At 37.2% G+C, this 27,959-nt stretch overlaps 1 protein-coding gene across 10 annotated transcripts in view; it reads left to right on the forward strand.

The window, feature by feature from the left end:
* Positions 1-27,959, forward strand: part of RABGAP1 (RAB GTPase activating protein 1) — a 157,712-nt gene that overhangs the window by 78,778 nt on the left and 50,975 nt on the right. Inside the window, exons 1-2 of one of the 10 annotated variants that reach the window (XM_078061738.1) lie at positions 13,971-14,102; positions 14,543-14,953. The exons of 8 other annotated variants lie outside the window; for them this stretch is intronic. In XM_078061738.1, the coding sequence (XP_077917864.1) occupies positions 14,951-14,953 (3 nt within the window). In that variant the 5' untranslated portion in view covers positions 13,971-14,102; positions 14,543-14,950. Of the gene's footprint in view, positions 1-13,970; positions 14,103-14,542; positions 14,954-15,027; positions 15,658-27,959 lie in introns of those variants that run through there. One more of the 10 variants, XM_078061737.1, reaches the window with a different exon arrangement.

Below are 27,959 nucleotides of genomic sequence, written 5' to 3' on the forward strand. Positions count from 1 at the left end.
TACAAGAATTGAAATTAATTTTCTTCAAGATTCGATGATGCTTTGTGCCTTTGCACCCATCTCATTGGTTTTAATTTTTGTTGTTGTTTCTCACATTCTTGAAGTATTTATCTTTGGAAAGCAGTTTCTCCAGTCCCAGACCTGGGTTTTGAATGAATTGCTCAGAACCCTCAATAAAACATCAGCATTTTTCAGTGTGACAAAAGGTGGGCTTCTTTTAAAGATATATTAAAACCTTAAATGAATAATATCTCCATAAAATTATTACTTTAAAAAACACTTATAGGGGAAGAACAGCATTTGAACACAAAATTGGACCTTTTCTCACCAGAAAATGACTTTTACTTGATCAAAATATTGGTGTTGTCATCATTTTATTTCTAGACAGATTTTTTTTTTTTTTGGAAGAACTAATATTCTGATTCCCTCCATTATGTTGCTGTCATTGTTCAAACAGCATTTATTGAGTGCTCATTACAACCTCAGTGCAGGAGCTAGGAGGTGAAACACAAAGCAATCATTTGTCATTACAATAGACACAAGTCATAGGATGGCCTGAAATAGCAGTAGGGGCCATTGAAGGAGTGATTAATTCAGCTTGGGAGAACAGGAGAGTAATGTAATAAGTAATGTAACATTTAAGACCAGTTCCAGAGAAGAGCTCCCCAGCCATGGACAGATGGAAGAGCATTGTACTTGTAGTATGAATGGAGGCATCGAAGAATGAAGATACGTAACAGGTATAGCTAGTGAAGGTACACCTACTTGGTTGTTTTTTTTTTTTTTTTTTCCTATTGCTGGCAAATTATATTTTGGATAAATAATTCTCAGTTATATCTCTGTCTTTCCAGATCTTCATTTGAAGTCCTTTGAAACATTTGGTCAAAAATTGTTTCTTAAATGTTTTTGGTGTGGATTTTCAGACAGATAATTTTTAAAGATACGAACTATCCAGTTTTTCTGGTTCCATGAAAATGGTGGTTCTTGAATAGGAACCTGGTAGTTATATGATGTGTAAAAGATCACTTTATTAACAAAATCTGATCTATTTGATTAACGTTTTATGTATGCTGGTGTCATGTGCTTTTTATTTCACATTAAACTTCTACTGTGTGGGTGGCTAGAACCTAAAAAGATTTCTCATGGATGTATAATTATTTAGGGGCGCCTGGGTGGGTCAGTCGTTAAGCATCTGCCTTCGACTCAGGTCGTGATCCCAGGGTCCTGGGATCGAGCCCCGCATCGGGCTCCCTGCTCTGCGGGAAGCCTGCTTCTCCCTCTCCCACTCGCCCTGCTTGTGTTCCCTCTCTCACTGTGTCTCTCTGTCAAATAAAAAAAAAAAAGGAAGATTTAATTAATTAATTAATTGCTGGTAGATGATCAGAAAATACAGATTATTTAACCATCATAATATTGGTGAATGCTTCTTTTTGTTTTACACTGCAGTATTATTTAATGTAAGTTTATATTGCTTTTCTTTTCAGCCTTACTGGAAATAATAGTTATTGTTGTATAGGAATGGTATTGATATTTTAAATTTTGTTCTGAAATTTTTTTAGGGGAAAAATTACTTTAAAAATTTTTAAATTTATTTTCACAGCAAGGTGTAATTTATATAGGCTAAAATATACAACTTTGAGGTATACAACTCAGTGATATTTTACATGTAAATACACCGCTGTGACTACTACTAAGAGGAAGAATATACCCAGCACCCCAAAAAGTTATTTCTGTCGCATTCCAATCATAACCGCCCCTTCTCCGCCCTTGAATAACCATTATTCTGACTCTTCTTTCCCTGCCATTAGTTTCAGTTGTTCCTGAACTTCATTTAAATGCAATCATGCAGTCGTGCAGCATGTCCTTGTTTGTATGTGACTTCTTTTGATCATTCTATTTTGGGAGTGTATCAGGAGGCGTCTTCATTTTTTTGTTTTTTGTTTTCATTTTTTTAATTGCCGAGAGTATTCCACTGTATGAATAAGCCACACTTGAAAAAAATCTATGCTGCTGTTACAGATGTTTGGTTTTGCTTTGTTCTTTTCCAGTTTTAGCCATTATGAGCAAAGCTGCTATGGAGCATTCTTGCATTTAGCAAATGTTATGGCCTGAATGTTTGTCTCCCTCAAAATTCATGTGGTGAAATTTAATTTCCAAAGTGATGGTGTTAGTATTAGGAGATGGGGACTTTGGGAGGTGATTAGGTCATGACAGAGATCTCATGATAGCGATGAGCACCCTTATAAAAGAGGGTCCAGAAAGCTCCCTCGCTGCCTTCCATCGTTTGAGGGCACAGCAAGAAGTCAGTAGTCTGCAATGAAGGAGAGGGTCTTCATCAGATCCCAACCATGTTCACACCCTGATCTTGGATTTCCTGCCTCCAGAACTATGTGCAATAAATTTCCGCTGTTTTTAAGCCATCCAGTCTGTGGTATTTGTTATAGCAGTCCAGATGGACTAAAACAGCAGGATTTGTACATATTAGTATACATGTATTGACAATAATACTTACTTATGTATATGTATTATATTTTTAGTTTATTTTAGACATGGGTTCTTTGCCAGATACATGCTTTATGTTCTGAAATTTCACCTGTAATATTACTTTAGAGGGTTATTTATTTATTTATTTATTTGAAAGAGCACAGAGGGAGAGGGAGAAGCAGGCTCCCTGCTGAGCAGAGAGCTCCACATGGGGCTCGGTTCCAGGACCTTGAGATGAGAACCTGAGCCGAAGGCAGACGCTTAACTGACTGAGCCACCCAGGCCCCCCTCGAGATTTATTTTGCTTAACTTCTTCAAAGACTAAATTTAAGACAGGACACAGGGACTTGATTTGTAGAGTGAAGCCCCCCCCCGCCGAAAATTAACTTGCAAACAAAACTGATGAATGTCTTCATCATCATCTTGCTTTGTCAAGCTTGACTTATAATGGGATACATGTAGGATTTTTCCCATGTGACTTTTGTAATCCAAGGACAAAGGCCTTTCAGTAATAGAAAATACATAGGTATATATTTTTTTAAGGTTTTTTTAAGATCTGTTTTTGTGTTAGAGCAAGAGCATGTGGAGGGGGTGGGGCAGAAGGAGAGAGAATCTCCAGCAGACTCCCTGCTGAACAAGGAGCCTGACGTGGTGCTCCATCCAACGACCCTGAGATCATGACCTGAGTTGAAATCAAAAGTTGGATGCTTAACCAGCTGCGCCACCCAGGCGCCCCAAGGTGCTTCTTATTTCTAAAAGCAGTAGAGTTTGGAGGCACTCTTTTTTTTGTTTTTGTTTTATGTTTGTTTGGGGTTTTTGTTTTTTGCTTTTTCATCTCAAGAAGGAAAAAGTATAATAATAATAGCTGCCCCTTTTGAGCACATGTGTCACATGCCGAATTGAGCACTTTATAGTCATTATGTCATTATTCGAAGAAAATCCCCATGATGTGGTAATTACTATTTCTGTTTTAGAAATGAGGAAGCAGAGGTTCAGTGAAGCTTAGTAATTTGCTTACAGTCATTCAGCATGTAAATAAATGATAGAGGCAGAATTTGAACTCAGGAACGACTCCAAAGCTGGTTCTTTTCCATTATTCTCCCTACTTGTCTATCCTTGAACTTAAATAAAAATTTTTGTATACAGCCATATGTGTACTCATACAGAATTTCATGTGGACACATAAACATGCTTGTTTTTATGTGTAGATTTTTATTCAGTTACTCTTCTCTTGGTAGGCATTTACTTTGTTTCCAGATTCTAGCCTCTCCAAACATCCTTGTATGTGTTCTAAATCTTTTATGGAATAGAATCTCAGGAGTATGATTGCTGGATCAAAGGGTCACATGTTTTTTAAAGTGACTTTTAATTTTTATATTTAATTTACTTATATCCAGTTTGATTCTCTGAAAGGCTATTACTGTTCATAGTTCGCCAGCAATGTAGCAAAGTGTCTGTAGCCCCACATCCCAAACAGTATTAGTTACCAGTAACTGTATTTAATTTTTTGCTGTCAATGGATGTAAGTGATACCAGCATATCTTCAGTTTGCAGTTCTCTGCCTAGCAGTAAATTTGAGCGATTTGCTCTTCTGTGAGTTACCTCTTTATCTTTATTAAACATAAAATCTCAAAGCCAGAGATGGAAGAAAATCACTTAAATAAAATAAAAATTATTTACCAAAAAAAGAACTCTCTAAGTATTCTCTATTATGTATATTACTCCTTTATCTTCATTATAAATACCTTTCTAAAACTAATTCCTTATTGACTTTATTGATGGTTTCATGCCATACAAAACGTTTTCAATTTTTATGTAGAAAATTGTGTCTCGGTTAAGGTCTCCTACCTTTAAGTTTTGTTAAGTGCAGTTTCTAAGATTTTCTTGCAAGATTTTTATTGTATGTGTTATATATTTATATCTTTAATCCGTCTGGAATTTATTTTTGTACATGGTATATGATAGCGGCCCAATTTTAATTTTTTCCCGGATGGATAACTAGTTGTGCTACTCCTGTTTTCCTACTGAATAGAACTACCATCTTTGTTAGATCTGAAATTCTTACATATACTGAAATTGAGTTCTGGATTTTTCTGTTTATTGATCTGTTTGTGTTACTCCTATGCCAATACTGTTTTGGTTAAAGAGGCTTCAAGTTATGTTCTGATATCTGGTAAAGCAAATCTTTTTTCACTATTTCTTATTTCATATTTTTCTTATATATTCTTATATATTTAATCTTCCATATAAACCTTAAAATCACTTTCTTCAATCTCACCACCACTATCTCCCTATAAGGTTATGTGAGGATTCTAATTTGAATTTTATTTAACTTACATATTAATTTAGGCTATAAATTACATTGTTATAGTGTCTTTACATCTAAGAGTATGGTATGTCTTGCCACTTTTATGTCTGTTAAAGACTTTAGAGTTGCTTTCCTTTACGTCTTGTGCCTTTTTTGTTAAATTTATTCTTAATAATTATCCTAGAGTGTTCTTGCTATTGCAAATGGAGTATTTTTTCCTTTCTATTTGAGGGTGCTAATTGCTACAAAAGAGAATAGACATTGGTTCTTTTTTTTTATTCCCTATCCATCTGCCTTTTGATATTTTGATTAGTTCTCCTAATTTTATACTAGCATCTTTTGAGATTTTCAGGTAGGTAATTATGTCAGCAGCAAAAACAGTTGCACTTCTTTTTTCACTGTTTCTGCAGGCTATTAAATTTTCTTTGTTTATATGTTGGAAACATTAAGACAGGGGCACCTGGGTGGTTCAGTCGGTTAAGCGTGTGCCTTCATTCAGCTCAGGTCATGATCCCAGGGTCCTGGGATGGAGCCCTGCATTGGGCTCTCTGCTCAGTGGGGAGCCTGCTTCTCCCTCTGCCCCTCCCCTGTGCATGTGCGTGTGCGTGTGTGTGTGTGTGTGTGTATGTGTGCATGTGTGCGCGCATGCTCACTCGCTCTCTGTCAAATAAATAAAATCTTAAAAAGAAAAAAGAAACATTAAGACAATGCTAAATGATGATGGTGATAACTAGCATCCTTGAGTTCTTCATTTTAATTAAGGTGGTTTTAGTTGTTTAATCTTTTGGAAGGCATGCTGTTCATTTTTGTTTTTTTGTAAATAATTTTTATTTTACTTAAGTGATTTTCTCCCATCTTTGGCTTTGAAGATTTTATTAAGAATGTGTACTAAATTTTATCAAAAAGGTTTTTTAGCCCTTAATATGATTTTTACACATTATCAACATTATGATAGACTTATTGATATTGAACTACCCTTGGCTTCGTGGAATAAATTTCTGCAGACCAAATATTCCTAAATTCTTTGTTTTCTGTTCTTTCTGGCCTTTAACCAAAGGTTCCTTAACCCTGGTGTCTAGAGAGAACTTGTCAGACTCATTGGGAAGGAACCCTAATAAGTAAGCCACAGGGACTCCCATGGCCCCTCTTACCCCCCGTTGTAAGACCTATAGCTGTTTGGGTCTGGTGAATCAAATAAATGAAGGAAAATAGAGACACTTTCTGGTTTCCAACTTCCAGAATCAGCCTCTGGCCCTTCGTTTTGGTTATTTCTCACCTTGTATGTCAGTGATTCTGGTTTTTTTGTTTGTTTTTTTGCTTAGTTGCAAAGATTTATGTCAAAATTGCTTCCTTAATGGATCCTTTTAATGAAAGAATAATGAAATAACAACATATTCTGATGGTTCTCATTCCTTTCATCCAGTCAGCCTTGTGTTTTCTGAAACCGGTTTCCTTTTGTTTTTGTAGTGATTTTATTGATAAACTTCAGTGATAAGAATCTTTTGTTATGAATTTCAAGTTTTTATCCAAAATCTAAACTAGTGACAAGTCCATGTAACCAATATTTACATTTTTAATTGTCTGTCCGAGGGAAGTCCTAGAGGCCTAGCCACATTTTACCAGTCTGGAAAAATAATTTAAATATCTAATTATAATGTCATTATTATGCAGATTTTTGGTTTTAATTAAAATTATCTCTTTAATAGATTTGTTAATAGTAGAAGATTCAATAATATATAATCATAGAACCTGCCTGTAGGTACCAAGCAAAAAGGGGGTCAATTTAGCAAAAAGAGGACTGACCATAGAGTTAGGAAGCCTGAGTACTGGTTTTAGCTCTGCGTTAGCTTATGAACTCAAATGAGTTCTGCACTTGTGGCCATTCACCTCCTCTTCTCTGACATTAGGTTGCTAAAGTAATTGGATGATCGTCCTTTAAGCTTGAAAATTCTAGAAAATTAGATATGTAACCTGTTTGAGTCCTGCCCCCCAAAATAGCCCATGATTTCACAACTGAGTACTCTTGCTATCTGATTCTATAGGAAAATAGGTTTTGAGTACACTTTTAAGAACTATATTGTGTGCTCCCATATAGCAGTTGCTGTAGTTGGTCTGCTATAGACTGAATGTTTATGTCCCCCTAAAATTTATATGTTGAAATCCTAACCCCTAGAACCTGATAGTATTTGGAAGTGGGTCTTTGGGAGGTTAGTAGGTTGAAAGAGAACAATCCTCAAGAATGCAATTAGTATCTTTTAAAAAAAAGACTCCAGATCGCTACATTGCCCCTTCTACCTTATGAGGACATAGCAGTAGATGGCCATGGGTCCTCACGGTACACCACATCTGCCAACACCTAGATTTTGGACTTCCTAGCCTCCAGAACTGTGCTAAATTTCTGTTTTTTATAAGTCAGTCTGGTATTTTTGTTACAACAACCTGAATGGACTAAGACAAGTTTTTCTCAAATTGTTATTTGTGAAAATCATTTCAGGTCTCCATATCCCATCTCTGTAATGTCCTGTCCCCTGTAGTGAGTTGCTGTAAGTTGTATCTGTCCAGGGAGTTCTAAAGGTTTCCTGAATTATAAGACTGGAAACATAATAGGCTTGATCATATTAAAATATCTGATATTTGATAATTTTTGATCTACAGATAGGTAATTTCATATACATCAACCTAATAGGTGAATTAAACAGTTATTATTGCTAGGGTTTTATTTGAAACATCTTCCCATCTAAAAGCAGAATTGCCTGTTGTTTTATTAGGCATTTGTTGTTTAGTCAGCCGTAAATACCTTTGAAAGCCTACTTTATGTCAGCCCTATGCTAGGTTTCATGGATATGCCCATGAATAAAATGTATCTGCTCCCTGGTTTGAGAGAGACTATAGTCTAATGAGGGAAATAAGCAATTAACTAACCATTTAATAAAATTATATAAGAGTTATAGAAGAGAAAATAGGTATTGCCATGTGGCATGCGACAAGAACTTTTTAATCTAAGGATTCAGAAAGGTCTCTTGTTCAGAAATTATCGAGGGAAGGGGATTGTTGTGGTGGGATAAGGTGCTGCATGGCATGTGTGATGTTAGAAGTAGTGGGAAAAATGCAGAATGAAATGAGGCCAGAAAAGATAGATAGGGGCTGGATCTTCGAAAGCTTAAATAAGGCATATTTGAGATTTTTAGCAATAGAAAGTCATTGAAACATTAGAAGGCACTATGCAAAGTGGATTAGAGTATTGTCTAAAGGCAGATTGTCTTGATTCAAATCCTTCTTCCTACTGTATTTAAGCCATTAACATTGGGCAATAAATTACATTAGACTTTTGTTTCTTTATCTGTAAAATGAGATGACAATAGTACCTTATTTGTAGAGCTGTTAAATGAACTTAGATAATGTGTGAAAACACTAGGTACAATTTTAGCCCATAGTAAGTATAAATTATTCCTTAGTTACTGGTATTATTTGTGTTATCATTATTAGTTTTAGAATGGTCATTCTAGTTACTTGAGTTAGAATGGAGTAAGATTAATTGAAGCAAAACCTGTTAGTAATTTAGGCAAAAGATGATTGTGACTTGGATTGGAGTAGTGGCAAAACAGATAGGGAAAGATACTATTTGAGAGAAGTTTCAGAAATACTTGGCATTTGGTGATTGAGTGAATGTGGGAGATGAGGGAGAGGGAAGAGTAAAAGATGATGAGTCAAGGACCTCAGATTGGTTTTGGAATGACATTGGTACAAATACACCCCTATCAGCTGCATTTAAATAATATATTAATTAAATAAACCAACATTTAAAGCTTATTTTTACAGAATAATAAGTAGTAGATAATGCCCAGAAGTGAATCTTAGGAATTTGAAGAACTGAGATTGATCCTTTCTCCTCTGTAATATTTAAGCCACTGAATAGGTTGAGAGAAGAATAAATACAACTTGAGCAGTCATTTCCCTTTTCTGTTTCATGTTTCCTCTTTTTTGCCTTATTTCCTTTTTAGTTCTGTCACTTTCATTTTTTAGTATTAGGTTGAACCATATAGAAGTTTCCAGTTTTGGGCGCCTGGGTGGCTCAGTTGGTTAAGCAACTGCTTTCGGCTCAGGTCATGATCCTGGAGTCCTGGGATCGAGTCCCACATCGGGCTCCCTGCTCAGCGGGGAGTCTGCTTCTCCCTCTCACCCTCCCCCCATGCTCTCTCTCTCTCTCATTCTCTCTCTCAAATAAATAAATAAAATCTTTAAGAAAAAAAAAAAAGAAGTTTCCAGTTTTGTAGATCAGAAACTGTTTAACCAGAAATGATTAAATATTGGCCATTTTACATGGTTCATCCAGTTATATTCTCATTCTGTAAGAATTTTTAACCAGGGCTCTGAGGGTCCCTTTTGAGTTAAATTGAGCATCGAAGCCTATCTGAAAGAATGTTGCTGTGATGACATAAGGACCAGTGAAATGAAGTCCCATGAAGTAGGTGACTTAAACCTGGTATCATCCATTCAGTGTGGCTCTGGGAGGACATCTCGTGGCCAGAGTTTTTGTTAGCTTTACCGAAAGAGACATGTTATATATTATTTTCGATGTTTTTTTTTAATATTTTATTTATTTATTTGACAGAGAGCAAGAGAGGGAACACAAGCAGGGGGAGTGGGAGAGGGAGAAGCAGGCTTCCCGCTGAGCAGGGAACCCCACGCGGGGCTCAATCCCAGGACCCGGGGATCATGACCTGAGCCGAAGGCAGAGGCTTAACGACTGAGCCACCCAGGCGCCCCTCGATGTTTTTTCAAACCTGATTATAAAAATGGTACATTTGACTCTTGACCAGCATGAGCTTAGGGGCAGTGACCCCCCCCACATTTGAAAATCCACATATAACTTTTGACTCCCCCAAAAACTCTACTACTAATAGCCTACTGTTGACTAGAGGCCTTACCAATAACATAAACAGTTGGTTAGCACATATGTTACACGTATTAAATACTGTATTCTTACAGTAAAGTAAGCTAGAGAAAAGAATGTTATTTAAATCATAAGGAGGGGCGCCTGCGTGGCTCAGTTGGTTAAGTGACTGCCTTCGGCTCAGGTCATGATCCTGGAGTCCCAGGATCGAGTCCCACATCGGGCTCCCTGCTCAGCAGGGAGTCTGCTTCTCTCTCTGACCCTCCCCCCTCTCATGCTCTCTCTCTCTATCTCATTCTCTCTCTCAAATAAATAAATAAAATCTTTAAAAAAAAAATAAATCATAAGGAGAAGAGAAAATACATTTACAGTACTGCAGTATTTATTGAAAAAATTCACTTATAAGTGGACCTGTGCAGTTTAAACCCATGTTGTTCAAGGATCAACTGTACAAAGAAATTGGGAAATTCATAAAATATAGAAAAACATAAAATAAAAAATTGCTTGTAATCCCACCCACGATCCACTAAAAAGTAGAGTTGATTTCCAGTGTCTTTCCTTCAATCATATATATATAGATATATATACACACATACAGAAATATTATTTTTTTACCAAAAAGCCACAAGTATATCATGAGATTGCATTATTTTTTTTTTAAGATTTTATTTATTTATATGACAGAGAGAGCTTACAAGCAAGAGGAGCAGGAGAGGGAGAAGTAGGCTCTCTGCTGAGCAGAGAGCCCGATGCAGGGCTCAGTCCCAGGACCCGGGCATCATGACCTGAGCTGAAGGCAGACGCTTAATGACTGAGCCACCCAGGAGCCCCAGGAAACAGACTCTTAACTATAGAGAACAAACTGATGGGTTACTAGAGGTGGGGAAGAAGGGGGATAGGTTAAATAGGTGATGAGCACCAAATGTTGTATGGAAATGTTGAGTCACTATATTGTACACCTAAAACTAATATTATACTGTAAACTAACTAGAATTTAAATAAAAACTTAAAAAGGGAAGTATATACAGATTTTTTTTTAAAGATTTTATTTATTTGACAGCGAGAGAGGGAATACAAGCAGGGGGAGTGGGAGAGGGAGAAGCAGGCTTCCCGCTGAGCAGGGAGCCCGATGCGGGGCTCGATCCCAGGGCCCCAGGATCATGACCTGAGCCACCCAGGCACCCCTATAGATTTTTTTTTGTAAGATTTATGTATTTGGGGCTCCTGGGTAGCTCAGTCGTTAAGCGGCTGCCTTCGGCTCAGGTCATGATCCCAGGGTCCTGGGATCAAGCCCCGCGTCAGGCTCCCGGCTCAGCGGGGAGCCTGCTTCTCCCTCTCCCTCTACCTGCCGCTCTGCCTACTTGTGCTCTCTTATCTCTCTGTTGAATAAATAAAAAAAACTTAAAAAAAAAAAAAGATTTATGTGTTTATTTTAGAGAGAGAGTGCAGGGGGGAGGAGCAGAAGGGGAGGGAGAGAGAGTCCCAAGCGGACACCATGCTGAGAGGGGAGCGTAACACCCCCAGGCTCAATCTCAATATCCCAGATCACCACCTGAGCAGAGAAACCAAGAGTCAGAGGCTTAACGCTGTGCCACCCAGGCGCCCCTGTATAGGTTTTTGTTGAGGACATAGATTTATTGCCACTTTATGTCCTTAATAATGTTTTTCTTCTGAAGAAAATGTTTTTCTTTAATCTGAAACAAAACACTTAACTCTTGACTGATTTGGTAAAGTGTGGCTCTCAAGCTTTTTGTTGTTTTAGGTTTCCTATATGAATATTTTGATTATAGCTCCAAGTGATTTTATTAAAATAGAAATGAAGTTGAAAGAACTATTATTATACTAGTGATAGTAATGTAACAGTTTGTATTTTTATTACATTTTTAATTCTTTCAAGTTATTAACCAATGTAATGTCTTTTTTTTAATCAGCGTAACTGTCTAGTTTTATACATGAGACACCCGAAATGGAGAATAAGTTACATGACAAACTTCACAAGTAGTTAGAAAAGCTTGTACTATTGACTTTGGTAAATGTTATTTCTGTTTATTGAAATATAACTCTCAGATCATTTTTTTTCATTCAGTATTAGCACTCAAACAATGACAGTTCAAAAGAAAGTGTGTGGCAGATTATAGAATAGTGAGTGACCTGGTTTGTCTGGAGGGCAAGATGTGTGGGGGGCGGTGTGGAATAGGGAGATTAGATTGGAGAGACACTAGGGAGCCATTGACTTTTATTGAGCTGTGGATACCATAATAAAGCATATACTATTAGATGTTTAGGCAGAAATGAATAGATTGAAAAATGAACAAGATTAAAAGCCCAGACAATATTTAATGATGGCCTAAAGTATTAAAAGCTGAATTGAGAGCCACTGTAGATACAGATTCCCAGGAACCTGGTGAATAAGAGTAGTACACTGAGTGGGGAGAGAGTGGGCAGGATGATTCCTGAGTTTCTTACCTGAGTGCCTGGAAAAAATAAAACTGTTGGAAAAAGATAAAAGAGGCCAATTTGTTGAGAAAAATGTATTTTATTTTGGACATGCTGTGGGTGAAGTGTACAGGACATCCAGGTGGAAGATGTATTGGCTAGCAGGCAAATTGTAAATGGGAAAGAATGCTCAGGAGTGAAGTCAGGGCTGGAGACATAGGCAGAGAAATTATTAGTGTAGAGGGAATAAATTGATGCCATATCATCATTCGTTCTTTATAGATACTTCTACTGCCTTACGTATGTATAGCCTCAATGTATTTGAGGAGTGTATGACAGCAAAATATCCAAATAACTGTTGGATATTCTGTTGTGCCTCAGAACTGGGCAGTCACAATAAGAGAGGCATTTTAGGAATCAGAGGACCCCATCCTCAAGCAGTGCAAACATGGTTGGCAGAAAAACACAGACTACCTAGGAAGGGTATTTTAGTTCTAGGAGAAGAAAGGGAGTAAAGTTATATACCCACTATGTGCTAAATATTGGTAAGCCTTTTGTATGTATACACTGTCTCCTTTATTTTGCAATAACTCTGTGAAATAGGGAGTATGATCCTCATTTTAACAGATGATGAAACTGAGGGTAAGAGGCTTAGTAATGTAAGACCAAGATTTGAACCAGTTGGGTGGTCAGTGCCATGGGTTTTTTTATATGCCACACTTAGCCATGTTTTCCAGTAAGATCTGTCAAATATAGCTATCAAGCTTATGCTCAGTAGGTTTTTTAGTGTTGCCTTCCTATAATAAGTGGAGTGCTTTAGCTCTTAAGATATAATTAATTGAATTCTGATTATGGGGGACCATTTGCTTGCAGTGAGGAGGCATGTGTGTGAAACAAAAAATGAAAATTGGATCACATAACATGTATCCTTGCCCAGGTGTGCCATCTTTCTAGAATGCCAGAATGTAATCCCAACACAGTATAATATATCCCACAATATAATCCCAACTTGCATTGTTTTAAATAGGCACAAATGAGATTGTTTATTCTAAGATACATAAGCTGATTTGTACCAGGAAACTTCTTGCAGTTTTAAAGCCTGAGTGGAAATGGGTATATATACTTGTCCACCTTTTGTGTGTATTTTTGTGTACTGCTTCTCAGTAAACTAAAAGCAAGAAATGGCATCTCCAGACTATAGGGTAGCACTGAATACAGCAACAGCGTGCTTGTATGCTGTTTCCTCAGTGTTCAGAATGGGTGAGGTTTTCTTTATTTTTTCTCTTGAAAAACTGATTTTTAAGTTTGCTTGTTATTTTTGTCATCTTTCTTAAAATTAGCCAATATCCAGGGAATCGTGAGAGAAAATTAATGCTGAACATTTAGCCTTCTAGCTAGAACTTCTTGTGCCACTGAATTAGGATTCCTCAGTTAACACTGCACTGTTAACACACTTTCATTCTTTAGCATTGCTCTTTGTCCCTGAGGAAAATGCTATAAGAAAATTGGAATTTCCTCTCACCATTACCCCTTTGGCTTTTGTTTCAGTCTAATTCCTGGCTGGCATTCTGTCCCGGTTACAACCCCTTGTCCTTACTAGCAGTCTAAATTTTGCTCATCGACTAAAAGGGGGATTCCAGACAGACGAGGAAACAGCTTTCAAACACTGCACTGCAGGCATATTAAGTTATTCCCCCACTGTGCAGTCGGGAAATCAGGGACCACTTCTCTGGCGATGAATTCTAATGAGCTGCTAAAGATGCCGAAGGGTGTGTGCGCATAGGCGTTTTCTTTCCCCTCCCCCATTTCTTCCTTTTCCCAAGCCCCCTCTTCTCCCTCTTTCCCCTCCTCCTCCTTTATCCCCTCCCTCTGTGTCTCAGTTCTGCAGTAAACGGGGCTGAGGCACATTCCTGCACTGCAAGGCTTTCTGTTAAGGATGTTTTGTGGCTTTTGTTTGGATTGCAGCATGCAGAATTACAGGTAACACTCTGAAATCGAGCTAGACAGATAAATTCTGTTGAAATGTTTTCAAAGAGGCAAAATATTACATTGGAATCAGTGAAGAAAATAAATTATCTTAAGTAATTTTATTAGTGGTAGTTATGGTAAAATATTTTTGGAAATGCTATAAGCAGATTCCTTTTCTTCCCCCAAAAGGCTCAAATGAAAGGAAATGGGGTTAGATTGATCTGGCTTGCGATTGATTTTGTTTTATGTTGATCATGAAAGCTTGCTGTTGTTGCTCCTCCTCTGTAGAGTCAGGACCAGTTATGTGGGGTGCCGCTGAGGGTAGCCATGAATGGTTGTACCGGGTGGGGTGGGATGGAGTGGGAGGGTTGATACCAGCCTGAGCTAGCCAGGTTCTTTGATCAGGGCATTGGATGCAAAATGTAAAATGCTCTCTCCTTTTCTTCTATCAGCTGTTCAGAGGAGCCTCATTACAACTCCTGCTGAAGCTCCTAATCTTCCTCCCTTCTCTTCTGCCCCTACCCCCTACCCTCATTGGCCTGAAGACATTGTACCCAGAGTTTGCCTTACTCCCCTGGTGCTATGTGTATGGTAAACCTGGTACTATGGCCGCATCTGGGACTGGCCAGACAACTGCTGCTGGTTCTCCCTATTCCAAGAAGGATTTAAAGGGGAATTGTGCTGCAGGCAGTGCACCAGAGCAGCATCGGGAGCCTGGGGACCAGGGCTCGTCTGGCATTATTACAGACCCACACAGCTGACCGCAATGACTGCAGCTGCTCCTCTGAACTGTTGGCAGCAGCCAAGCGGCAGCATGAAGTGAGAGATCACTCCCGAGCTCAAGATGAACTCTACCTTGGATGGTAATCAGAGCAGCCACCCTTTTTGCCTCTTGACATTTGGCAATTTGGAAACTGTCGATTTTTGCCTTTTGGAAGTATTGATTATTGTCTTTCTCACTGTATTGATTATTTCTGGCAACATCATTGTGATTTTTGTATTTCACTGTGCACCTTTGTTGAACCATCATACTACAAGTTATTTTATTCAGACTATGGCATATGCTGACCTGTTGGTTGGGGTCAGCTGCCTGGTCCCTTCTTTATCACTCCTCCACTACCCCCTTCCAGTGGAGGAGTCTTTGACTTGCCAGGTATTCGGTTTTGTAGTATCCGTTCTGAAGAGTGTCTCCATGGCCTCTCTGGCCTGTATCAGCATCGATAGATATATTGCCATCACTAAACCTTTAACCTATAATACCCTGGTTACGCCTTGGAGACTACGTGTTTGTATTTTCCTGATTTGGCTATATTCCACCCTGGTCTTCCTGCCTTCCTTTTTCCACTGGGGCAAACCTGGATATCATGGAGATGTGTTTCAGTGGTGTGCAGAGTCCTGGCACACCGACCCCTACTTCACCCTCTTCATCGTGGTGATGTTGTATGCCCCGGCAGCCCTTATTGTGTGCTTCACCTATTTCAACATCTTCCGCATCTGCCAACAGCACACAAAGGAGATCAGCGAAAGGCAAGCCCGCTTCAGCAGCCAGAGTGGGGAGACTGGGGAGGTACAGACCTGTCCCGATAAGCGCTATGCCATGGTCCTGTTCCGAATTACTAGTGTATTTTACATCCTCTGGTTGCCATACATCATCTACTTCTTATTGGAGAGCTCCACTGGCCACAGCAACCGCTTCGCCTCCTTCTTGACCACCTGGCTTGCTATTAGTAACAGTTTCTGCAACTGTGTCATTTATAGTCTCTCCAACAGTGTCTTCCAAAGGGGACTAAAGCGCCTCTCAGGGGCCATGTGTACTTCTTGTGCAAGTCAGACCATAGCTAAGGACCCTTACACAGTTAGGAGCAAAGACCCCCTTAATGGATGTCATATCTGAAGTGGTTCAGACACTGAGTCACACTGGTGTGTGTGTGTGTGTGTGTGTGTGTGTGTGTGTGTGTGTGTGTGTGTGTTTTTCCTTTTTATCTCTGTATTCCTAGTTCACTAGGAAATCTGGGACAAAATAATTAGACTCTAAGCAATAGCAAACAAATGATCCGTCGAAAATACCTTCTAAGTTTGCAGAAATTATTTTCTAAAAAGTGTTTTGGCATCAGGAGAATCAGGACTGTGAAGATAAATTGCTCTTGGTTCCAGTTTTTGTAATGTCATGGAAATGACTACATTTTTAAGATTTAAAATAAATAAAGCCATATCTAACACCTCTCTTCAGCGGGCATGACTGAACCTGGGTGTGAAAAGCGTCAGCATTTTTAAAAAGTTGTTTTCTTTTCGCTTTTCTGGGTTCTTTCCAGCTGTTTGGGCTGCATATGCAATTGAATTATTTTAATGGGGAATATTAAAAACCAGTGATGAATTAACAGGATATAAAATTTTTCTTTATATATGCCAAAGTAAAACTGTGCTGCAAGTTTCAGCACTGTCATTTAGAAAGCCAAATGTTTTACGTTTTATGTCTTATTCTCATGAGAGAATTCTCAATACAGTGAATAATGTGAACACCTAAACACTAATTTTAAAATTTTGCAGTGCACCATAAATGAAGCAAAAGTGCAGTCAAATCATATAATTTTTATGAAAAGTTGAGCTGCTCTCTGTGCCATGCTTCATGGAGATCTAAAGAACTGTGTGCATAGAAAGTGATTGTGTGGTAGTATTTTTGCCCATGCCTTTGTGTATGTGTGTATTGACAATATTTGAATTTAGATTACTCTTTACAGCAAAGTGTGTTTTAATAAGCTGAAAAACAAATGATAGGTTAATTGCTGCCATTTTTTTTATAATGGTGAAAACATATAAAAGTAAACCTTTAGTCTTCTCTTTTTTTTATCCAGAGACTTTTGAAATATAAGACTATCTGGGAGAAAGGCGTCCTAAGCAACTGAGTGAGAAAATATACTGTATATTTAACTAATACATTTATAAAATAGAAGGTGATTGAGATGTTATCTTTGTGGTTAAATGGAATCAACAAAGTAGCATCTAATTCTTTTTAAAAGCAATCTTTTTTAGTGTTAAGGAATGCACATTTGAATGAGAGAAGGAGAATGAGAAAGAGAAGCGCAATAAAGGACTTTTCCTTTATTGCGCTTCTCTTTCTGGAAAAAAAAATCCTTTGATATAACAGTTCTTTACTTAGTCTTTCTTTTTTTTAAGCCAAAGTACTAGCAAAATCTGTAGGATGTTATTACTGTTACTCTGTAGAATTATCGATAGTGCTGTGTATTTGCATGTACTAGTGATGTTTTCTTCAAGTGATTATCTTTAGAACAAGAAGTTTATTTTTCTAAAAGGAGAGAAGGATTTCCCAGCAGCTCCAAGCATGAGAGTATTTCCTCTGCTTTTCAACTGGTTTTAATGTTTTGGAAGTCTTCAGGAGGACTTATGTGATCTCTGCCTTTGGCTAGATGTTATAATCTTAATACAACAATGGTATTCAGTGAGATGGAAGAAACCCAAGGGAAATGGGTTAAAGTGAAGTTTTGAATCCAAGAAAGGACATGGATATTTATAAAACAGGGAGATAGGCTTTGGGTTTTTTGTCATATATTAGAAAACCTACTGCCTCCTTTTAAAATAAAGGGCAGCATTCTTATGATTTTAGGTTTTAGATATCAGTTTGATTTTAACCTCAAATGTGTGTTCTACTTAAACTGCTTAATTTTAAGTGAATCAGTATTACATAAACATTGAAATTTCAGATTCTGAATTCTTCCCCAAAACTTGCTTGCTCTTTATATTTACTATTAGAAAATTTGATTCCAAGCTGTTTCAATATTTAGAACTCATTGAAATTGCAAGTTATTTTAACAATGAATGGCTCTGTTAAATTGCCATTTGAATTGGAAAACCTTTTCCCTTGGATTCTGAAAAATGGTTCTATACATTTCTCCTTTATTTACATGGCACAGATCTAAAAGAACCAAAATTCCCTTTTCATACATGTTGGGGAATGTAACCTGTTCAGATTTGCAGTTTGCTTGTGAGTTTTTAGTTTAGCAAAGATTAGAATCTTAAAGATTATTTTTTATAGAAAACTGATGTTAAATCAGTGGATTTTTAGTTTTGGGGGTTCTGAGCCCTTTTAATTTTTTCCTGCAGTGGAGTTCCATCTTGTGAGAAAAGAGAAAACTCTTTGGGAGAGATCTTATGGAAATTTTATGGAAAAGAGAAAATATCTGTTTGATTTTCTGGAAGTGGGCTAATCAAGCTGATCTTTTAATGACTCAAAAGATAACTCTTTTAATAAGAGCTTTTGTTAACAGATTTTTACATTTTTTTGTCCTAGTACCAAATTTAGATGTTATTAGAAATATTTTTTTCACATTAAAATCTCTGTCAATGTCTCAACCTAAAACTAAAGTAGAAACTAAGTATGTATAATAATTTTAAAGAAAAATTCCCCCACTCCCCCAGCTGATACTTGTTTAATATCAGATGTCTTTCCAGTTTATCATGTCTTCATTGGACTATAGAAAGTCTGCGTTTTCTTCCACTTATCAGTTCTTTTCTCACATTCATTGTCTTTACTGTTTTTTAATTTTTATTTTCTTATGTTTGTGCATGTTGGGGGAGTGGGGATGAGCCTGGATATGATCATTCAATCATCGGTGGCTAGGAGCATATTCTATGTGATACATCTGGACAGTTTGTATTTAAATAACCTTTTCATCCTGGCATGTTTAGTGCAACATTTGATGACGTTTGGTTTAAATACCAATCTGGCTAGTTCAGAATGAAAAAAAATATATATTTTTAGATTCAGTTACCTTGGGCTTTGGCAAGACAGTGCATTTAACTATATTTGGTATATGACTGATATCAGAGGAAGCATAAGCTTTTGGTGATTGTGTTGAAATTATTTCATAGTAAATGTTCAAATAAGACAATACTAATTATTATATTTGTAAATTAGTTGTACGTTTTTATACAGTGATTTCAGAGAAGATGTGTTTTTTTCCCTCTTAGAACAGAAAAGCAGTTACAAAAGGACAAGTGGTCTACTTTAATGAAAGAACTGTCTTACACCAGAAAGGATATTTAAATTGTTCATGGATCTTCCGACTCCCAAATTCCATTTTGGGAAGGGTTTTCTTTAAGCGTTATTGCTTGGTGAATTTCTTTTTGAGCCTTTTTAAGGGCTTTTCCTTTTTACTTGAATAATGGTCTCAGTATTTTAAGGATTGGGAAAACTTGAATTTTTGTACTATAAATGCATTGTCCACTCTTTGAACTTGAAATTAAAGCAACAGGGTTACAAGTTCCCAGATGGTAGAGTGGTTTCTGGGAGTGTTTCCTCAGCCTTTCAGGTTTGATTCAAAAATCTGCACAGTGGCTTTGTAGGAAATGTTTTAATTTCGCTTTGTGTTTTTGTATCATAGAAGACTTGTGAAATAAATTATTGGCAAACCAGAATTTATTGTTATATGAGCAGATTATGGGAAGATTAAGGATGGGAGAATTGTGGCATTTATGATTTTTTAAAGTCTTCACAAATCGTTCTCTGTGTTTTTGTATAATTTTTCCATTTCAGGTTGAAGGAAACCTAATTATTTTATATTAAATGTACATATTATTAACATATTTTGCACATCTTGGCATTATTCTAGACATTTCTTATAGCTGCAAATGAGTCATTAGGCTTTTCTTCAAAATTTGGGTGATGAGGGCGCCATGATATGATTAAAATGAACTTTGAACTGAGAATAAAAAAATCTAGGTTTCTGTTTCAAATTAACTAGTTTTGTAAGGGCAAATCACTTCTCTAAGCACTTAATTTCTTCTATAAAAGGAGATAATCTCATCCCTCATAGGGTTACTTTGACAATTGAATTAGATATGGGTGTAAAAATACTTCGTAATACATGAGGTGCTTTGCAATAAAAACAAGTACTATTATTTGTATCTACCATGGTTTCACGTCTAAGGAAGCCCTACATAATGATTTGGTGTCCCCCCCACATTAAGGTCTTAGAAGCTCAGTGCGGGGTTAGCAATTCCATGCTTTTTAGCAATCCCAAATTTGGGAAGAGAGGCATGATAAACCCTCACCTTTCTAAAATGACAGTAGCATTAAATTCAACATAAAACAGTTTTCATTTACTTCCTTTACTTGTCTGTAAAGTCTCTAAAGGCAGGAACAGTGTAGTGTCTCTTCATATCTTTATCCCTAAAATCTAACATGAGACCTGGCTCAGAGCAGGAGTTCTGGTCAACTTTACGGAATTAATGAATGATTCTTTCTTATTTTTTATTTAATTATTATTTATTCTTTCTTATTTCTTATTTACATCTAGTCACTATTATTACTTCTGGTGATTATAGAACAGTGATGTTCAAAAGGTGGGCCAGAGCCTATAAGCAGTCTTCTCTTTGCTCAAGGCTATTCTTGACTCTAAATGATAAAAGGTATCTTTGTAGTACCAGGAGACTAGTGTGGGAATGTGCGGTTCTTTGTATGCCAGGTAACTCTACTCCTGGAAACCCGTAGCCTGGGCCAAGGGAACTTCAGGCAGTGCTGTCGAACTGTCAGTTTCTCCCAGCCTGGATAAGGAATGTGTATTTGGATCACATCACCTTCTTGGCTCTGAATCCAGGTAAGGTAGCCTGTAAAAATCAGTCACAGGAAAGAGGAGGTATAGCCTAGCTTGGTGACTAATTCTGTGGTTTTGCTTTGTCTTTCAGTCTTAACCACTTTTCTAGTTTTGTCTTCTTTTCTTAACATGCTATCAGTCATGTATTCAGAGGGATGTGCTTTAGATGATACTGCTTGGAAGGTGTGGATAATTCTATTACACAATAACAGTGGGTTTAGGGAAAGTTTAAGAAACAGTCAAGAAGCCCTTATGCAGCAATCTCTGCTATATCCCAGTCATTGCAGCTAACTGGCAGGGTTATAAAGAAGGATCACATGATTCCTTTCTTGTAGAAAAGTCTGCATATTTTAAATAATCAGTTTTCTTGTCCCTCTGTGCTCCCAAAATGCTCTCAGTCAGCCTTAAATCTTCTAAGCAGGAGATAAGAGGAGTCCAGTCTGGGGACTGATATTTGAGGGCTCCCAAACCGTCATAATGCCTGCCCAATTCACTTTAAGTTGATGCCTATTAGTCAACAAATCCCACTATGCATACATAGCTTTCAATTAGCGTGTTTACTCCACTTTTACAGTTAGCCAAAGATCACTGGTCTTTTGAGAAAGGCATCTCACATAATACACAGGCCCAAAACAAACAAAAATCAGAGGAAATAGAAACAGTGCAAGTCACAAAACTTTCAAAAGTAAATCCAGTATATTTTCCAAAATATATTTTCAGAGAAGCTTTTGCATCCATTAAAAGAGAATAGGATGCCATAAAAAAAAATGAACAGAAAGAGAATAAGAAAGAGTTCTTGAGATTTAAAGTATAATCAGATATTTTTTAAATCAGAAAAGTTGGAAGATAAAATTGAAGTAGGCCAGGGCACCTGGGTGGCTCAGTCATTAAGCGTCTGCCTTCGGCTCAGGTCATGATCCCAGGGTCCTGGGATCGAGTCCCACATCAGGCTCCCTCCTCGGCGAGAAGCCTGCTTCTCCCTCTCCCACTCCTGCTGCTTGTGTTCCTGCTCTCACTATCTCTGTCTCTGTCAAATAAATAAATAAAATCTTAAAAAAAAAAAAAATTGAAGTAGGCCAGATAGTGAAACAAAAGACGATAACGTAGGTAACAACAAGATAGAGACTCAATAAATGAGGCCCAATATCTGGCTAACATGATTTTCAGAAACAGAATAGAGGGGGAAGATGAGGAAATTCTCAGAGAAATATCGGAAGAAAAATTTCCAAACTGAAGGATATGAGTTTCCATAATGAAAAGGACCAGGTTGGTGTATTAAAAAGATTTTATGATGGCAAATCATAAAATTTCAGAACACTGGGGATAAAGGAAAATCTTAAAAGCTTCTTGGTCTGGAGTAGGGATGGGAGAGTGGGAACATACTAAGTACAGAGATCTGAATAGCACTGGACTTCCTGCCACATTGAAGCAAGGAGATAACAGGGAATAACTTCAAATTTTTAAGAAGTGATTTTTAACCTAGAATTTTATGCCCAAACTTTCATTCAAGTGTGAGAGTAAAATAAACCCATTTTGAGATATGCAGGGTCTCAAAAATATTTACCTGCCTTACATCCTTTCTCAGTGAGTTACTGAAGGATATGCTTCCCCAGAATGATGGTTGAAATCAAAAAAGTGGAAGATAGAGAACCCAGGAAGTGGGTACTCCCAACACAGGACAGAGGGGAAGAGAATTCCCTTGGTGATGGAGAAGAAAAGCCATGGGATATCAGCTGTGCAGCAGACCTAGAATGCAACTCATCCAAATTGGAGCAGAAGGAAGGAGGGCACTAGGAAGTATGTCTCTAGGAAAAAATAACTGAGAGGAATTTACAGTTTTTATTTTATTTTTTATTTATTGAGAGAGAGAGAGGTGTATTTGGAGAGGGGGAGAGAGGGAATCCTAAACTGGTTCCGTGCCCAGTGCAGAGCCCAGTGAGGGGCTTGATCTCAACCCTGAGATCATGACCTGAGCTGCAATCAAGAGTCAGACGCTTAGCTGACTGAACTGCCCAGACACCCCAGGAATTTACAATTCTGTCAGATTTGTTGGGGAAGAATTGGTGATAGATATACATAGAATACTGAGGAGAAAAATGGAGCAATTAGTAACTGCAGACAAAATGGAAAATTAATGAAAAAGGAAGTCTGGTTATGATATACTCTGTGATTCATTTATGAACAATATTGATTTAACTAACAATTGTAGCAAAATTACATTGAGAGTCCAGGGGAGGGAAGTAAGTGTGTGTGGCAGGTGGGTGAGGTTGGTGACTACAACAGAAGTACAGTATCATCTCCCATACTAGAGAGTGTGAAAAAAAAAAACCCACAAAAAAACCCCCCAGAAAATAGCAATTTAAGTATTATATTTAGAAATAGGAAGAAGAAAAACAGCCAAAAAAAGAAGAAGGAAAGAAAGAAATGGTTGCCTCTGGGGAGCAGGGAGCAGAGTGGGGGGAGTGAGGGGTCTAGGGTCTGCTATTTTTCTTTGTAAGCTTTGTACTGTGACCTTTCCAACTAGGTAGGTGTATTATTTTTACAAAAAGCATAAACCACGTTTAGGAAAAGGCAAATAAATTTCAGCAGAAGCAGAGGGAGACCAGAAAGCATAGGTTTAGAACATACTACTAAAGTAGAAAATGAGAACCTAATAGCACTCTGTTATCTTTGGTCCTATATAGAGCAACTTCCTATTCATCATCTCCTCTCATCCTCCTAGGAAGACAGCCAAAAGGGATATTTTCCCTCTTTTACAATTGTGGAAGCCTGGTTTGGGGACTGTAAGACCTTTTTGATTCCAGTCTGCTACATCATGATGCTGCATAGGTATCTGTTTGGGTCTTTTTAGGTTTTTTAATTTTGGTTTTTACCAAGGGAAGACAGCAGACTGGAAAGCATCTTCTTTGACATCCTGGGAAGGATATCATGAAAACAAACAAGCATGTGTGTGTGTGTGTGCATGTGTGTGTGTGCATGTGTGTGTGTGTGTGCATGTGTGTGTGTGTGAGAGAGAGAGAGAGAGAGAGAGGAGTGTATGTAGATGGTGTACAGGTGTCTATAGTACAAGACCCGGCAATTTGAGATGATGAGTGGGATGCAAAGTACCATGCGGTATTCATGGGTAAGGAGATGTGTGTTAGGTGAATTTCCTTAGAAGGCAGTATATGGGAAAAGTTCTGGGCTAGGTTCTGGGAAAAGTAAGATCTCTATAGTGTTATCTCTGCCCACCCCTTGAATAAGATTGCCGTAAGTATCCAGCTGGGCCAGAGTTTGAGGAACCCAAAAGATCTATAGACAAAAGACTAATAAAGTGACCTATAATTATCAAAGCAACATATGACACAAGAGTGCCCTTTGCAGAGTAAAAGCACATCTTTATGTTAAATTACCATGATTGAAATGACTTAATGAAAGATTTATTGGTTTGTTACAAAATGATTGTATTGGCTTTGAACAAAATACAAAAGTAAGAGTCTTTTCAAAGTAAAACTTTAAATTCTGTGTCTATCCGCTTTTAATAAATACTTGTTGAATTAGTAAGATAATATTTTGGGGAGAAAGCAGAAGGTACAGCATTAAACAGCATGATTTATTTCTGAATTTTCTTCCAGAAAGACTGGGGAAATCCCCACTGCCAAAACCATTTATTTATAGCTAGACCAAAAAAAAAAAAAAAATTAAGGCCATTTGTGGGTCTCTGTCTTCATTGGCCCCTGGGGAGCAGAATCTGACTCAAAAGGCTTTTTCATTTTTAAAAGTTCTTTTTCTTCATGACATGATATTTGTAGTAATTGAAACCCTTCCTACTTAGATTATGTTAGCATCATGAATCGTTAACATCATTGTACTGAAGATGTGTGTTGTAGCCTACAGAGCACTGGAAATGAAGTTAAAACAGAATTTAGGTGCTAGTTCTGGCAATTTATTAGGTAATCTGAATCTGTCTGAACTTCAGAAGGATACTCATGTTTGAGTAATGATGATGCCAACATTAAAGGAGTTGGTTTAAGATCAGATACATGTTACATTAATGTAAAGCTCTTTACGTTATGACTGTGATTACTTTGTACTCTTGGATCACTTTTCTCCTAAGATAAAGAGGAAAGTAGTGAAAAGAGCATGGATTTTGGAATCTCTGGCCCTTGGTTCTCTATTCTGTAAAATGGGCTTATGCCCCTTCATTAGAATTATTGTGAAATTCAGATACTGTACATTTTAAGTATGTAGAATTGTGCATGGTGGCATCAAAGAAACTCAGTAAAAGATTGCTGCTATTATTTCTTTGTCATACAGAGGTCAGAATCTCCCAGTAACCTCCAGGGCCTGCCACCAATTGGCATATACTCAGAGGAAACTCCTGGGTGAATGTGGAGTGGCCCACCCTTCTTGCAGGGCTCATAAACCCCTCAAGTATTGCCATAATGATTTGCTCCATCAATACATTGATGTTTTATGTATTTTGTCCTGCTTTTATAGTATGTTCTGCAGGAGGATTACTCCTATACAATTCTTAGACATTAAGGTACATATATTTAGATGTACTTCACCAAGGAACAAGTCATTGAGGCTTAGAGTAAGAGCTTTAATAGGTTAGAGGTAGAAAGGAAATTTGGGACTGCAGTGGTGAAGAGGTATCCCTTTCATTGAAATTCAAAAATGAGTTGTATTAGGAAAAAATAAAGTCATGGCAAGGGGAGTTTTAAGCTTCAAAGCTCTGAATAAAGAGGGCTCATTTATACACTTAAGAAATAGACGAAGTAATATGTAGTGATTAAAAGTATGTGCTTGAGATGCAAACAGACTTGGGTTTGAATTCTAGCCCTGCCACTTAATAGCTGTGACCTACTACGACAAGGTACGTAATCCCTCTTAGTCTCTGTTGCCTAATAGCACTATTTTATGCAAGTATTAGGATTAAACGAGCGAATGCATGTGAAGCTCTTGACCCATAGTAAGCATTCAGTACATGTTAACAGGTGCTGCTGTCTTCCTTGTGTGCATAGAGCAGCATGGATGAACCAGAGGCTTCAAGTTGAGGTGTAATGCAGAGTAAGGTCAGAAGGATAAATTGGGACTACCTAGTTTGGAATAAATGGCTAAGGGATTTGATTTTAATTAGGAATTGGAGATGCACTTAAGATTTTTGAGTAGGTAAATAACATAATATAGAATCCTAAAGTGACAGGGCTAGAAGACCCCTTAGAGGTTGCAGTCTAGACCCTTCCTTTCACAGATGGGGAAAGGGAGACCCAAAGGGTGACTTAATTAGTTGCAGAACTGGGACTCAAATCCAGCCAGGTCTTATACCTCCCTTAGACTCAATCATACCACCAGAATAAGTCCAAAGGATTGTTCAACATTTGTCAAGTGCTTAGAAAATGGGTGTTGCTAGCAGGGTTGGGAAAAAAGGAAACTATTCAGATTTTGATGTGTTATTAAATAAAAATAGTCTTACCATTGGTACTTTGAACCAAACCAATTAAGATTTGAAAAATCTTAGTTAGAAAGTTCCATTGATCACTGGCAGCCACCTCAGAAAAGCTTGTTAGGGCAAGTGAAAATACATGACATGGGTGGTTCTAGAAAGCTTTTATGGCTAATTACAGTATTTGTACTGCTGATGAGATTAGAGGGTGAAGTTTTTGCTTAAATAAAATTGAAGATCACTGCTTGTCCAGTATCTTTTAAAAATGCTGTTTCCCAAGAACTTTAAATAGAAAAACATTTAAAAAATTTAATTCCAGGAGGGCTCTTAATACCTATGTAGAAAGGCATTACTACGAAGGTACTAATAGAGTTTGGTTGGTATTATACCTGTGTGCTGATAAGTTTTAAGTTTTTAGGTTAATAGGAAAAATACCTAAATAGTTACAGCTTTATACATTAATGATGAAATAAGATAGCTTTTAAATATTTGTTTCTTGATAATTGTTTCTTAAGATTAGTTCTTTAGGGAAATACTAAAATCTCAAACTTGTTCTTATATATTGGGGCTCAAGGAAACATTATTTTTACCTGAAAGCTATATAAAAATATATAACTAAAATAGATGTCGAAACCCAGAACATATAGTCTGTGAATATGTATATGAATGCAAACCTCTTATAGAATTCTAAATGCAGTTCAGCAGTTCACAGATGGAGATGTTTGTGATTAATATCATTCAAACACAGATTCTCATTTAATTGTGTTAACTGTTATAAGAGCTAGGAACTCTATAGAGTTGTAAAGTCATTTTAATATATCTAGCCATTTTGTAGTTGCTGTATATTTCTGCTAAACTTAGTTCTCTAGCTTAAGAGTTATTTTCAGAAGAAACTAACTTTAAAACTGAGTATTTGTTAAGCATTATGAAATATGAATATTTTCTTAGAAATCATTATTTGATTATATAAAAATATAGCATGAGGAATGTATCTTGATCATGTGTGTGTGGTGTATTATGAATGGGTGATTTTGAGAAGATTTGGTTCTGGGCATATAATGCTTTATAAAATAAGGAAATAATGTAAGTCAAACAATAGAGTATTAAGCTGTACTAAGAAGGCATTTGATACATGGTCTTACTCAGTAATATAATTGAAATAAGTATTTGGAAATTATCAGAGTTATCAGAAACATGTATTTGAAATATGACTTTGTATGTAATAGTTTTGTGACTTCAAATTTAGCTGACTCATAGATTACCTCCCCTACCAGCTTTTTAATCAAAATGACACTTTTTGTGTTCACTTTTGTCAGGTAACAGTTCATGAGTATTTCCTGCTGCTTGGGCCTCTCCATGATGGATTACTATGAAGAAGAAGAAACAATAACAAAGCAGGAAAAGGTTGACAGTGCAGTTAGCATTTATGCCTTATCTATACATGATTTGGGACCGTTTTGCCAAACATTGAATAATTTTCCTGTGGGAAACTTGAGCCCTAAAAGGAAATGAACATAGCTAAAAGACTGCATATCACATGGGACTTAGGTTTATTTTTAGAATGGCACTATAATGCCATATTTGGATTGAAATAATGTGATAGCAGTACATTATTTTATTAAAAAGGTATCTTTTCTGAAGAAGTCATCTAATTTTCTGTCACATTGTATGCCATAGAGTTAACGTAAGAAGTATGTAACTATTTAGCTGACAAGTGCTAAAGTATGTATTAAAGTTAGAGGCACTTGCTTGTCTGGCAGACATTACTGGAGCCTGCTTTCTGAGTCTGCTCTGTATAATATTCTCTGGCAGTTCATTGCCATAGTACAT

The sequence above is a fragment of the Halichoerus grypus genome, chromosome 14 (genome assembly GCF_964656455.1).
Source record: "Halichoerus grypus chromosome 14, mHalGry1.hap1.1, whole genome shotgun sequence".
Lineage (NCBI taxonomy): Eukaryota > Metazoa > Chordata > Mammalia > Carnivora > Phocidae > Halichoerus > Halichoerus grypus.